Genomic DNA, 15,237 nt, shown 5'->3' with positions numbered 1-15,237 from the left:
TTCCCCAGTGGCATAAAGCCTGTACCTCCTCTTAAGAAGCTTCGAAAGAGGAAAGGCGACAGTAGCCTTGCCAGCAGCTCTCTTCGAAGTAAACCACCCATCGATCTCTTTCAATGCTTTCTTTGAAGAAGAGGAGAGGACGAGCTTAGGAAGGAAAGGGTCAGAGGCGTGCTTTTTCATCAAAAACGTAGAGGCAGGGGAGTCCGGAGGAGCAGGCTGGAGGGAGTCTGGGAAGTTCGACAACGGGAACCTGAGGAGACTCAAATAAGCCTAAGCAGGCGCCAAATCATGGTCCGCTTCTTCCTCCTCTGACAAGCAGGAGAGGGAACTAAATCCTCAGACTTAGGAACCATCTTCTTCTTTAAAAAAGTCATCAACTCCTCCAACTGACGCTTAATCAGAACCAAAAAATTCTCTTGAGGCGACAAAAGAGGGAGACGCAGCAATGGCGTCAGGCGCTTAGAAGAAGCAGGAGTCCAACGGACCGACGGTGGCACCGAGCAAGAAGATGGGGTCAAACGAGCAGGTGCAGGTACTCGGGAGAAGGCAGGCGCTCAGGAGCACGAGAGCACTTGGGGTGAGGAGGCAAGCACTTATTACGAGAGCGCTTGGGAGACAAGATCAGGCGATCTTCGCTGCCAGAAGACTCCAGACTGTCCCAGGCTGCTTGTTGAACCTGAGACGACGAAGGAGGCGGATCAGCAAAACTGCAAGAAGGTTGAGGACTAATGCTGACTTCCATAAGTCTCTTAACGGGAGGAGGAGAGCTCTCCACAGCCGCAGAATGCCTCTTCAAAGGACGAGAAACAGAAGGCTGACGCCAACGACATTGAAAGAAAGTCTGTGCAGTTTGCCAATTCTTCACTGATGCCAGGGCCAGCAAGAAGACAGTCTTGAGGGTCAGATCCCTGACTGACGACTCCCGTAAAGGCTCGTACGGTGCACAAGTTAGGCTCCTTAGAACAAGAGTCACATCCCACGCAGGGGGCCTGAGATCCCTGGGTGGGCAAGACCTTTCGAAGCTTCTCATCAGTAGGGAAATCTCAAAGGAGGAGGAGATATCTGCTCCTTTCAACTGCAAGACTAGCCCGAGTGTGGCACGGTAGCCTTTTACAGCTGAAACGGAGAGAAGCTTCTCTCGACAAAGGAAGACGAGGAAGTCCGCGACCTGCTGAACAGTAGCTCCGACCAGAGAGATACCCCTTCGACGACACCAACCACAGAAGACGGACCACTTTCTGAGGTACCCGGCATTCTCCACTGCTGTGTGATGTGAAAAGCCTCTCGCTCGCAGGAGATGGTGGATAACCTCCAGCCATGAAGACACAGGGACTGCACTGCCTGGTGATACTGCTCCACATGGGGTTGACACAGCAGGTTGGGCAAGGGGGGGATCTCTCTTGGCGCTTCAGAAATGAGGACTAGCAGGTTGGGATACCAAATGGCCTGTGGCCACTTGGGTGCCACCAAAATCACTCTGAGGTTCGGAGTGATCATCGCCTGATTGATCAATCTGTGAATCAGACAGAACGGAGGAAAGGCGTATACGTCGAGGTTGTCCCACAGGTGCTGAAACGCATCCTCCACAGCGGCCCATGGGTCCGACATGACAAAGCAGAAGACCTAGAGTTTTCTGTTGTGTCGGGTGGCGAACAGATCGATGACTGGACGCCCCCACATGTCGAACAGCCTTTCCGTGACTTCCGAGTGAATGGACCATTCGGTTCCGATCACCTCAATCTGGCGGCTGAGCTTGTCTGCCACGACATTCGTCTTGCCTGGAATGTACCTGGCTGACAGCTCTACAGAGTGGGCCAGGGCCCACTAGTGCACCTGCATCGTCAACTGGTGAAGTGGGAAGGATACTAGACCCAACTGCTTGTTGACGTATGCCACAACCGTGATATTGTCGTTCATCAGTACCACGGAGTGTCCCATCACTCGATCCTGGAACTCTTGGAGAGCCAGGAAGGCTGCCTTGAGTTCCAGGATGTTGATGTGAAGGTGCTTGTCGTCTCGGTGCCACACTCCCTAAGTCAGCAACTCCCCCAGTTGTGCGCCCCAGCCCTCGGTCGATGCGTCTGAGAACAGCAGCATGTCCGGAGTGAGAGTATGCAGAGATACTCCTATCAAGAGGCTCCTGTCGTCTATCCACTAGCGAAGGTCCTCTCACCTCCTCAGAAAGAGGGATGAGAAGGACTGGGGTCTGGGACTGGGACCAATACTCCTTTAGTCTCCTACAATGGAGACTAAAGGAGTATTGGTCCCAGTCCCGAGACCCTGAGTCCTTTCTCATCCCTCTTTACGAGGCAATGGAGACTAAAGGAGTATTGGTCCCAGTCCCGAGACCCCCAGTCCTTTCTCACCCCTCTTTACAAGGAGGTGAGAGAGGATCTTCGCTAATGGATAGACGACAGGAACCTCTTGATAGGAGTATCTCTGCATACTCTCGCTCTGGACATGCTGCTGTTCTCAGACGCATCGACCGCAGAGACCGCAGGTGAAGACGCCCATGAGGTACCAGCTTCTCCAGCGACGACAGGTGACCGATGACGACTCGCCATTGCCGGGCTTGCTGCTCCTGTTGAGACAGGAACAGCTGTGCTGCCTGCCTGAACCTGCTGATACGAGAGTCCAAGGGAAAGACTTTCGCTGCTACCGTGTCTATCAGCATGCCCAGGTACTATATCCTCTGCTTGAGGGGGAGATCCCAACACCATGATCCCAACACCGCGGCAAAACTCAAAGAGTTGATCCCTGTCCTGCAGCAACTGCGAGCAGGAGCTCGCCAGGACCAGCCAGTCGCCAAGATACCTCAGTAGGCATATCCCGTGCAAATGGGCCCAAGCTGACACGAGAGAGAAGACTCTCGTGAATGCCTAGGGAGCCGTCGAGAGCCCGAAGCAGTTCCCGAATTGGAAGACCGTCTCCCCGAGGATAAAGTGGAGGTACCTGCGAGAGGACGGGTGAATGGCTATTTGGAAATACGCATCCCTCAAGTCCATCGGAAGCATGAAGTAGTTCTCCCTGATGGAAGTGAGCACAGAACGTGTCATTTCCATCGTGAACCGAGTCTGGCGAACGAAATCGGTTCAGGGGAGAGAGGTCTATGACCGGTCTCCATCCCCCTGTGGCTTTCTCTATGAGGAAGACATGGCTGTAAAAGCCTGGGGACTGGTCTGACACGACTTCCACAGCACCCTTGCTCAGCATGGCTTCCACTTCTTGCTCTAGTGTGGAGTCCTTCGTAGTTCCTTGGACGTAGGTGCGGAGACAGACCAGAGAGTAGGTGAGGGGTGGCCGAGACTCAAAGGATAGTGGATGTCCCTCCCGAAGGACATCCACTATTCAGGTCTCGGCTCCGTGTCGCTGCCATGTTGCCCAATGGCTCGACAGGCATCCCCCCACCTTCGGCAGCACTTGGGGGAGAACGCCACCCCTAGCATTTCCCTTTCTTCTTCTTCCCCTTGCCCCCTTTTCTGGACTGGAAAGAGGGCTGAAAGGGGCGGGAAGATCCACACTTTCCAGAGGAAGAAGAAGGCTGGGTGTTTCCACGGGGGGATCCTTTCAAAGACTGGGATTTCTTAGGAGCCGAGGAAGTGCTAGCCTGACCCGAGGGCCTGGCCGCAGTGGAACGCGAAGACCCAGAGGTCTTGGCCACTGCCTGGTGAACAAGGCAGTCGTTGTCATCGGCCCGACGCTTGTCCACCGCAGTGTCCACCAACTCTCTAGGGAAGAGAGAGGTAGACCCCAGCAACGGTCCATTCTGCAGGGTCATTGCCGACTCAGGCTCTACAGACCTGGAGAAGCGAGAAAGAATGGCGTCCCTTCACTTCAGGACCAGGTTAGCCCACAGGTTTGCTGTCTGGTGGGCGAGGTAGGAGATGGCTTTACCTCCACTCTGGCACAGTCTCCCAAAAGCGCAGTCCTCCCCGGGTACGTTATCGCCTGAGGAAGCAGCCACCTTGGATACTGTGAAGGACCACAGATCCAACCAGGAGACTGCCTGGAAAGCCGCCATGGGGGTGGTTTCCAAGGTTGCGGCCTCTTGCTGAGAGAGGGAGATACTCTCTGCGGTAAATTGCTGCAACGAGAGACCCGGATCTAGACGAACCAGATCTGGGTCAACCTCCTTAGGTGGCAATGACCTCTCCGACGGCGTGTAGAAAAGCTTCTGGCGAGGCAGAGGAGGGGGAAGAAGCTTGTCTAAGCGGTTCGATCGGAGAGAATTGTCTTGCCCAGACACAAGACCATTCACCTGATTGAGTACCCCCTCAGCAAGCGTGGACCACGGCAGCCCCACCAAAGCCTTGGGTTCCTTCTTGGGTCCCCAGTAGGATTCGAGGCGCGATGGACAATCCACAAACTAAGCTGTGGTCCCTTCCCCGAGGTCGCTGTGCTGACAAATCAGCGCAATTACCTCGGCAAACGTCCTTTGTATCTCGGGGTGCCTGCATCCCGGGGGAAGAGGACCCTCGAGTCCTTCCAGGGTGCGGTCCTCCCGATCTACTCTCCCTGCAGGAGGGAGAACCTCGGCAGACCCATGATCCATCCTGCACCACGCAGGCATACGACCTGGCCAAACCGAGGACCAAGCCAGGCACGTACACCCGTGAGGTAGAACTCTGGGGAGACAACTCGCCAGAGTTCTTTCTGTCTGACTTGCACCCCCTGGGAGGTGCCCAGGAGGTAGAGGGGACAGGCGAGGAGGATCGGGCACTCCCACTGGTCTTGCTGGCAAAACCAACAGGAACAGTGGGCCGGGAACGGTCACCACCGTGTCGTGGAGAGCACTTTCACCTAGGCGAAGCTGTCTCCCGAGGAGAGCGGAGCGGCTCGCGCGAGCCGAGCACTTGGCTCCCCTGAGCTAGGCTGGCAGCATGAACGTGGCCAGGGACTGGGAAGAGTCAAGCGCACAGCTGGCTGGCAAAAACTTGCACCATCCTCTGGACACGCCCTAGTCTTCTTCGAGGCTGAAGCCTTTCAGTAAGACTGAGCAGGGGACCTCCTCTCTGCCTCCCCGGGTGTCTGGACCTAAGGGACTGGTGCACCTTCCCAGAAATGTGGCCTGGAACTAGAAGCAGTACCAGCAGGAAGAGTCGGGACACCTGCATGCCTGGACCCTTTCCTCGTCCCATGCCCAAGTCCATACGGAGAGAAGTTCTTCCCATACCAGACTGGGGTATTCGGGTCTCCTTAGAGACCTTGGTACTCGGAGCGACTCGCGAGCGAGTGTCCGACACGGTCCTGCTGGCCTTAGAAGCAGGCTTCTTCGGCGCAGAGGGCAGGAGTGCAAACCACAGTCTGCACGCCCTCAGCTACTGAAACGACTGACCCAGGGGTCAACGCAACGGTTCCCTGATCCGTGGACTGGGAAGAGCCAACGAGAGACCCCTACTGCCTTCCCTGTGGAAGGAGGCAGTCCCTTAGAGGTCTCGGTGCGAGACTTCTTAGGAGGGGGAGAGGCAGGCTTCTTCTTCCTTGGCTGGCGAGCCTCGGAAGGAGAAGAGGAAGAAGAGGTAGCAGACGACGACGACAACAACAAAGACGAAGACAAAGACGACGACACCTTCTTCAATCTCTTCTTCAACTTCTTCTTTGCCATCTTCCTCAGGATAGCAGTCAGGTCACCCATCCACGGAGGAGCAGCAGAAGGCACGGGAGCAACCAGGGGGACCATGGAAGCAGGCGCAACCCAGGTAGTGGAGACGGTGCTCGGGCCAGCAGCTACCAGGGCAGATACAGGAGCACAGGAGCCAGGACAGTCAGGAGACGAAGCCAGGATTAGAGGCAAGGGTGGCGCATGGGGAGCCAGACCGGGCCGAGTGTCAGGGAAGCGAGGACCTGGAACCGTAGTCAAGAACAAGCGTGGGTCAGGAACAGGAGCAGGCATTGACATATAGGGCACCCATGATAACCCAGGGATAACGGGGCCAGGAACCCGAGAGGCAGCGGCACGGAGTGGTATGTGGCAGGAGCAGCCGACACCTGGGTGTCCAGGTGCGAGGCCACCGTCACAGGCAGCTTACCGAATGACAACATGGTGACAGTCGTGGTGGTGGAAGCGGTGGCTGTGTGGGTCGTCACTGGAGATCCAGGCAAACGTGACACCAGACCCTCCAGTGACGGATCGCCAGGCAGACCCAGGTGCAACCAGGCAGAGGTGAGGTCGGGTACCTGGCCAACAGAGGACGCTTCCACCCCCAAAACTTGAGGACAGAGTCAGGTCAAAAAGGGAAGCCTCTACTCGTTCTTGGGGAAAAAATTCACCCCAAGAGTGAGGAGAGGCCCCAGAGAGGATGTCCTGAACAACCGCTCCCCCGCAGCCTTCCACACCCGATGAAACGAATGAGGAAGGGGAGGGGGAGTCCTCACCCGAAGGAGAGGCAGCAAGAAGGGGAAGCTTGCCGGGAGGGAGAAATGATCCCGACGGATCAGCCACCACGGGAGTCGTCAGGGGCTTGTTACCCTCAGACGATTCTTTGGCGGGCTTCCTACAGTAATGTCTCCTCCCTTCAAACTTCTTCCACTGCTCGGAAGACCAGGAGCAACACTCATTGCAGGGCAAAGTGCGCAAACACACACGTCCCCTGCAAGTGGGGCAGAGGGCGTGTGGGTCCGTGTCAACGCTGAATCTAAATGTATTACATTTTTTGCCTCCCACCCGACATACATGCTGGGGGTAGGAGGGCTTAAAGGGCTTATCCACATTCATCATATACAGAAAAAGGAAAGTTCCCACCAGGAAAAGCTCTACAGCAGTCAGGCAGAGAGCGAGAAACACACGTCTGCAGTCTAAGGCGGCCGAAAGCAAATTGGAATGTTTACATCTGGGCAGGCAGTACTCCCGCCTCCCGGACGGTAGTTAACTGCCTAAGCACCTTGTTCGAAAGTTCATCGACCGTTTTCAGCATATGTGAAAGTAATTCCTACTGTAAAGGACCGAAGGTTTGTATATTGTGTCGGAACAAAAAGTCTTTTTATGCAATAACAAGAAACGGTATCAGATTTTCTATCAACATGGCCTCTCATTTTGGCGCTGTTGCCAACACTTCAAACAACTCCACATGCGTTTAAATCCACGGATAAGCAGCTTAAGACTATCTCCAGGGGCCACTTTCAATGGTCACGGTATGTTTGGAGGCATTTCCTCTTTCTACAAATATCCTGATTTCTTAATATCATAGGTAAAGAATAAATTCTTAATTCAAAAAATGATAAAAAAAATATATCTCCTATTTCTGTAGCATTAATTAACTACTTTTAAGTATCTAATTTTGTAACAATGATAAATGTACATCTACAAGTACTGACAAAATAGCTAAGATTAAGGTGGCCTTGTGCCAGCACGGGATCTTAGAGAGAAAGCACCAATTCATTAAACAAGCTTACCCCTGCAGTTACTTAGACTTAAATACTGTATGATGTTTCTTGTCTAGACGAAATTGTTAAATATTTATAAATAGGTTATACATAGAACAGTAAATCTTTGTAATAAATAAGAAAAATATGCTATCGTGCATAGGTTGTGGAGAAGAAATGGCCTGAAGACAAATCCTAAGTAGGGCGGAATAGGAAGGAGATTAAAATACCTGGAAATGAAAAACAACACCTATAATTCCATAATTATTATGGCCTAAGGGTTTGTCTCAAAGACATTCAAAGGCCTATCAAGTTGTTGTTTTGTACAGTCGGCAACAGGGTAGATCTTTAAACGCCACGCCAGAGAGGTCTCTTCGTCGTGGGTCGAGTATAGGGTAGAGGTTGCGTAAAGTGGGTTTAGGCTTCCCCAGGATAACCTTCCCTAAGGTACGATAATCCATTCCTGTCAATGACTAATACCATACCTTACTCTACGTCTTAAACAGGAGCTCATGTTACAAGAACTCCTTCTAATAATTACCTTCTACATCCATGGCTGCTAGAATAAATGCGTCCAAAAGGTTACTATCATGGTGAGAAGGTGGTCATTATCAGTCAAGGAACTGGGCTATAGGCTAGGTAAACAAAACATTAGAGTGACTGAAGAACGGTGGGTCTACGATGATCGTCGTTGCAATTGTATCACAAACAACATTAAAATAAAACACTTTATACTTATATGACATTTATTTAAAGAATATCTCCGTCTGAAGATTCACTTGAGGTAGCTAAACTGTAAATATGTATCAAATATTGAATTTTCCCTTCTTATTTCCATAAAATGTCCTATATTGTGTGTTTTACTATAATACTCGACATGAACTTTACCTCTCCTTACGAACCCACTGCGAACGAACCGTTCCCATGAAACGTCATCATATACCCCAGCTCGGCTGAGTCATCGAGAGCAAAAGAGTAAGAGCGAATGCCAACTACGAAGACGTACAGTATAAATGTAAATGAAAGTCGTTAATGTTGAGACAGAATAGAAGTGATTTATTCGCATAGGTACTTGAGTGGAAACATAATGAAAAATGTTGATTTTAAAAAGAGTTATCAAAATACTGATAGACATGGGAGGTAACAGGGTCTCTGCAAAAAGTTATGGAGAAAAGTTGAGTAACGGTGGAGGCAAAACTTGCAATGCATGGGTGGGGGTGGGGGATTATTATACATTTCTCATTTATAGAGACATTTCGTGACTGTCTGAATATAGATGAGTGGATGCATGTAGGTTTTCAAACCAATTATTTGTGTGATGCATATGGAATACGAATGGTCGGAAGGGTGATAAGTACAAAGAGAAGGTAAGACTGTTGCTGTAGACGAAAGGATAGATTAGCATTTCTTCATATGGTCATCTAAAGAAAATGAAAAGCATTTGGCTGGTGAAGTGTACTGTTCAGAAATTCTATGGGAAAGGAGTACAGGGAGACTGAAAATGTTAGCTAGATGGTTCTAGAACTGTTGGAACAGAATGGCCTTACCATAATAACCAGGACGCACCAGAAAATTTACAAAATGGGAGGTGAACAATGCAGTGTCTACGAGGGGGACTGGTACACTGCTGAACCTTTCTGCACAGGTGGTTTACCTTTGATTCAACCACTCCCTATTGAGGAAAACTGGTAATTGTAAGCTTATCTCTAGAAAAATTTTATGCAAATAGTGTTTCAAGAAAAATCGAAGATTTATTTCCTAAGTGTTATGACAGTGTGGATTGACAATAGAGATGGAGTACATCATATAGATCTCAAAATGTTTTGCAATATTGTGTATATGGCAAGTTGAGTTTGCATATCTTGAATAATGCCTTCGCTGGAGTGGAACCTGAGGAATAAACAAGAAAAGAAACACGTATTGTTCCTGACGGGCGAAGGCTACCCACCTCTCTCTCTCTCTCTCTCTCTCTCTCTCTCTCTCTCTCTCTCTCTCTCTCTCTCTCTCTCTCTCTCTCTCTCTCTCTCTCTCTCTCTCGACGAAAAGACATTTTAGGATTCTAAGTAATTAGGGTATAGTAAATTTCAGTTTGGCAGTTGGTCCCAAGGGCCGCACTGTACGATATTTATTTTCGAAGGGTCGGGCCGCACCGAAAAGTCTTGACGGACGCAGGTTACGCAGGCCTGATTTACCCATTAATTACGATCATGTACCGCATCTGTCAACGCAGCAAGAATCTCATGTATTTATTTTTATGCAGAATTTCCTGGCCTTTTCGCCAATATATATTTTATCACTGTATGCACAGTATGTCTCTTGTTATTGTTATTTGACTGACTGTTAACAAACACAAATTGCTCTCACTCAGCGTGCGGGTCACGTAGACCTGGGGTCGGGCACCACGTTTCCGTCCGCACCCTGCTATGTATACCTTATGCCCAGGTAATAATACCCCCACCAAAATCACTTTCATGTATCATAATAAAGTTTTCATTAACCTACCCATCTCACAGACTCATCATCAACATAGAGTTACGGGCTGCTCTAGGAGCAAGAGCCCGTGCTGGCACAAGGCCAGCTAAATCTAAAACAACAACAACAGTAATAATCAATTACGGGCAGCTCTAGGAGCAAGAGCCCGTGCTGGCACAAGGCCAGCTAAATCTGGAACAACATAATAAATCAATCAGTACCCAGTTCTGTCTTCTTTGACCTCACAACATCAGTACCCGCAAGCAAACAGCTAAAATATCGTCAACATAATCTATACTACTTTAAAGGAGTATAAATGATACTAGGTAAATATCGTTTTTCAAAGAATTCCATATACAAGTTTGAGAGGGGTGTGGATAAAGGGCTGCCCGTTGCCATACCAAATATTTATTGGTAGAATTCACAACTGAATATAAACTTACAATCACAAAAGCACAACCTAGTGACTTGCAGGTAGAGGTAATTCATGATGGATGAGTTCGATAACTAAGATACTCTAAAATAGAATCTATAGGGGCTTTAGTGAAAAGAGGACAAAACGTGATTTTGTTTAATTTATGAACTAAATCTATTGAATTATATATGTGAGAATCGGAGATAGTTCCAAGTAACGGGGACAAGAGCTTTGTAATATATTTTGAAAGTTTACATGATATTGAGCCAACAATACTGATAATTGGCCACATAGGATTATTTTCTTTGTGCGTTTTTACTCATTCTTACAAGTAAGGTAACGATGGAAATTTTACTGACAACTGACCTATCAATTCTTTTATATCTTTAAGGATTTTTTTCACTGTGCTATTAGAATTTTTTATGACTTAATCAAGGGGATTTTTTTTTAATTTTTGGTAAGTCGTATCATCATCCAGCAGTGCTTTATCTAAAATTACAATACTATTCGACTTATCAGGTTTTGTGATATGGATTGTATTGTCTTTTTTAAGATCGGTTAAACTTTTCTTATAACGAGCAGGGAAATTACTTTCATGACTAACATTGCGAGCTCCATAAACGATATCTTTAATTATGTCAGCATGATTTTGAGGAAGATCACAATATTTTTCGAATTTATATATATATATATATATATATATATATATATATATATATATATATATATATATATATTATTGTACATATATGTATATATAAAACAATTAGTAAATATATATATATATATATATATATATATATATATATATATATATATATATATATATATATATATATATATATATATATATATATATATATATATATATATAACAATAACAATTAGTAAATCAGGGTGAAGTAAAACAGCATTTCCCATGCTTCAAAGGAAGGTCCCTTGGCAGCAAATATACAAAAGTATGTGGAAAGCATTCCTGTACTTCATCTAATCTGGTACAAGTCTTGAGTAATTTATATTATATATATATATATATATATATATATATATATATATATATATATATATATATATATATGTATGTATATATATATATATGTATAACATAATATATATAATATTGTCACAATGTGTACCAAGTATCTGGTTATTACACAACTAATAACAGAATTTAAAAATTTACCTCACTTTAGCCAGATACCTGAACTCTCATAACAATAAAAATTATGAATGAGTACTCTAAAGGTAACAGTGATCCATTAAAAAGCTCATTAATCACATGAAAAATCAAACTAAGTTTGTTAAAGCAAGCGTGAGGTATCAACAATTAAACAAGAAATATACTTGGGTAAAAGGGCATCACTCCATTAAACAACTTAACTGTTTCCCTGGTCTTAATTCACTTCAGCAAAACAGCACATGAAACATTGCGAAATCATTCGTCTTTTCTCACATAAGACAAAACCTCACACGACTCTATTGCCATTCCCTCACTCGTTAACTTGTTATTTCTTGCGACAACAACCGAACAAAAACACGACATACGAAATCACAAGTACAGAACACTTGTTGTTAGAGGACAAAATGTGCAATCACATACTATGTTAGTATTAAAACGTATTACCAATTTTAAATTACGCTGTTAAGTTACCCAGATCACTAACTCTTTTGAGATCTGACATTACATTACACATGATACTTCAACAATTATTATCATTACACATAACACATGATAAATAGAAGAGTAACTATATCAAAACTATAGGATGATATACATATAACAAGGCAACATCATGAAACTCTTCCCCCCAGAAGATTAGTTATCCTGGGTTTGAATCCAGTGACTCACAAGGGGATAAATAATCAGCAATTACATTGTTCTTTCCAAAAAGAGTCTCTATCTCTACACAGTATAGTTACAAAATCAGTCAGGGGAGCCACTATAGTTGAGAAATTTGGACAGAATTGGCAATAAAATCCAGCCATGCCCAAAAATCTTTGTAGTTGTTTCCTGGTGATGGGTGGGGGGGCGGCGGTTAGCCTTACGAATATCTTCTACAATAGCGTCAACAGGAGCGAAAAGACCTTTTTCTACTTCAAATCCCAGATACTGAACAGTTGCCTTTCCAAAATAACTTTTTTGTAAGTTGATTGTTAGTCCTGCTTTCTGTAGTTTCTTGAACTCTTCCCTTAAAATCTTCAGATGTTCTTCCCATGTATATTAGAATAAATCACAACGTCATCAAGGTATACACCAACTCCTTGTACGGATCCTAGCAGTTGATTCATCACTCGTTAGAATGTTGCAGGTGCATTCATAACACAAAATGGCAAAACAGTGTATTGATACAGTCCAAAAGGAGTAATGAAAGCTGACAGCAACTCAGCATTCTCACTAAGGGAATTTGATAATATCCTTTCAACAAGTCTATCTTGGAAACAAATTTGGCTTGCCCAATATTATCAAGTAATTGATCAATAAAAGGCAAGGGATAATTGTCAGCCACGCTGATGGAATTCAGTCTCCTATAATCAGTGCACATCCTAAATGAGACATCTGGTTTCTTCACTGACACAAGGAGAACTATAATGACTTGAACTGGGCTCTGCTAATCCATGCTGCAGCAAATATTCAACTTTTTTTTTTTTTCAAAACATCTCAATTAAAATGTGATAAGCGACATGCTCTCTGTTTAAAAGGTTTTCCACCTTCTCTGATCTTTATCTCATGCTTTGTCAGATCAATACGCCTAGGTACATCTGCAGAAATTTCAGGGAAACTTCTAATCACCTCACTTAATTCACCATTTTGCTCAACACTCAGATGTTTTAGTTTATCCTCCAAATTTTCCAATATTGAAGAATTGTTCATCTTGCTTTCAGCTCCCAATTCGTAGCCATCATCGTCCTCTGTAGATGAAATTGTCTGTGTTATTGACTCTGTTTCAATTTTAATCTCTGAGAAGTAAGGTTTCAAAAGATTCGCATATATCTTCCTCTGTCGTTTCCTTCTTCCTGGTGTTTCAATCACATAAATTCGATTACTTAACTTTTCTATTATCCTATAAGGACCTTGAAATTTATTGGTAAAGGGAAATCTTTTCACAGGTAAGAACACTAGAACTTGCTGCCCCACACTAAAACTTCTTAGCTTAGTCTTAGCATTATATCTTCTTTTAATTTTCTCTTGACTTATTTTCAAATTTTTTAAAGAGAATTTTCTAATTTCTCTTAACCTTTTCCTTAAATTCTCCACATATTCTTCTTGGATTTCCTTTTGATTTTCTTCCCAATTCTCAACAAGAATCTTCTATCGACCTCTCACGTCTCAAACAAAAATAATTTCATTTGGTGAACATTCCATACTTTCTTGATAAGCATTCCTAATTTCAAACAACACCAAAGTAAACCAGCATCCCATTCTCTTCCTGATTCATAACAATACTCAGTTAGCATACTTTTCAATGTCTGGTGGAACCTTTCCAAGACTCCTTGAGTCTCTGGACGATAAGCAGTTGATAACTGTTGTTTCACTCCTAGCAAATTCATCACATCATGGAACAATTTTGAAGTAAAATTCATTCCTCTATCACTTTGCACAATTTCTGGTATTCCAAACTTGAAGAAAAACTCCACCAACTTCTCAGCAATTACCTTTACACTTATACTTCTTACAGGAATCGCCTCAGGATACCTTGTCACTGGACACATTAATGTTAACAGATATTCATTTCCTTTCTTTGTTTTTGGAAGCGGCCCAACCACATCTATAATCACCTTGCTAAAGGGTTCTCCTCTAACTTCAATAAGTTGTAGGGGGTGATTTTTGAATGGTTTCATTCGGTTTTCCAACTATCTGGCATGTGTGACACTCTCTGTAAAACATGCTAACATCCTTGTGAAGTCCAAGCCAGAAAAAATACTTCATAACTTTCTCAACAGTCTTCCTGGTTCCCATATGTCCAGACTCGTGCGTTACTGCTACCACTTGCTTCCTCAACTGATATGGAATCAAAATTTTATGATATTCGCCGCATTCAGCATTTCCTGGTATATCTACAGGTCGATGCTTCCTCATTAGCAATCCATCCTTTAGATAATTACAGGTAGGAGTTTGTTGCATCTCTTCTTGATCAACAACTCTGAAGAACAAATCAGCTAACATTGTATTCTTCTGCAGTTCTATTAGCTTCTCTCTAGTCACTTGACCAACTTCAAGGGTTGAACTCTCCATATCTGCTAACTCTGCTACTGTAGTTTCACTACTACCTTCAGGAACACTCTGACTACTCTGAATCTCTTCAGGAACAACAGGATCCTCTTCTTCTTGAGAAATCTCTTCATTGTTTGCACTAAGGGAAACTTCACTTTCCTGGAACAGCTCTTCTAAGCTCAAAGATCCTTCACTTGATCCTTCTGGTGCAGGTAAATCCTCAGTTTCTTCTATTGCAGACATAGTACTCTTCATACTCCTGCTAGTTACACAACTTTGAAACAGGTAGGGGTTATCTTCTCTAAATCTACCGTAGGACTAATCCTCAACGGTTTGTCTGTCACTATAAGACAAGGAACAAATGGTACACCACCAACTTCATTACCCAGTAAAACATGCACACCTTCAACAGCTAGTGAGTCTTTTACAGCAAAATCAACATTCCCTGTCACCAATTCACATGACAGGTGCAAGTGGCATACAGGAGTTACCTCTTCTCCTCCTACACCCTTCAAAATAACTGAATCTCCAGTGAGATTCTTCTCCAAATATGGGTGAGCACCACGAACTACCACACTACGGTTACTCCCAGTATCACGTAATACTTTGACTGGTACCTGCACACTCCCTCCTTGAATTGTCAGCATACCTTCATAGATATATGGCCTAAAAGCCTCCAAGCTGCTCAGCCACTCGCTACTTGAAGTTATATTTCCACTGGTTGCTAAACACTCAGCTTGTTTAGTCTCAGTCTTCCCCACTCTGGTCTTCTTAG

At 45.1% G+C, this 15,237-nt stretch overlaps 1 protein-coding gene across 4 annotated transcripts in view; it reads right to left on the bottom strand.

The window, feature by feature from the left end:
• The window catches only part of LOC136832782 (ubiquitin carboxyl-terminal hydrolase MINDY-1-like), a 127,975-nt gene extending 119,900 nt beyond the window's left edge, over positions 1 to 8,075 (bottom strand). The window contains exon 1 of one of the 4 annotated variants that reach the window (XM_067094339.1): positions 7,904 to 8,075. In XM_067094339.1, the coding sequence (XP_066950440.1) occupies positions 7,904 to 7,916 (13 nt within the window). In that variant the 5' untranslated portion in view covers positions 7,917 to 8,075. The remainder of the gene's footprint in view (positions 1 to 7,903) is intronic. The other 3 variants (XM_067094332.1, XM_067094356.1, XM_067094347.1) reach the window with 3 other exon arrangements.
• Positions 8,076 to 15,237: the final 7,162 nt, after the last annotated feature.

Source organism: Macrobrachium rosenbergii, chromosome 4, assembly GCF_040412425.1.
Source record: "Macrobrachium rosenbergii isolate ZJJX-2024 chromosome 4, ASM4041242v1, whole genome shotgun sequence".
Classification (NCBI taxonomy): domain Eukaryota; kingdom Metazoa; phylum Arthropoda; class Malacostraca; order Decapoda; family Palaemonidae; genus Macrobrachium; species Macrobrachium rosenbergii.
The sequence above is the reverse complement of the archived record's forward strand: the minus strand, read 5'-3'. Positions and strand labels throughout refer to the sequence as shown.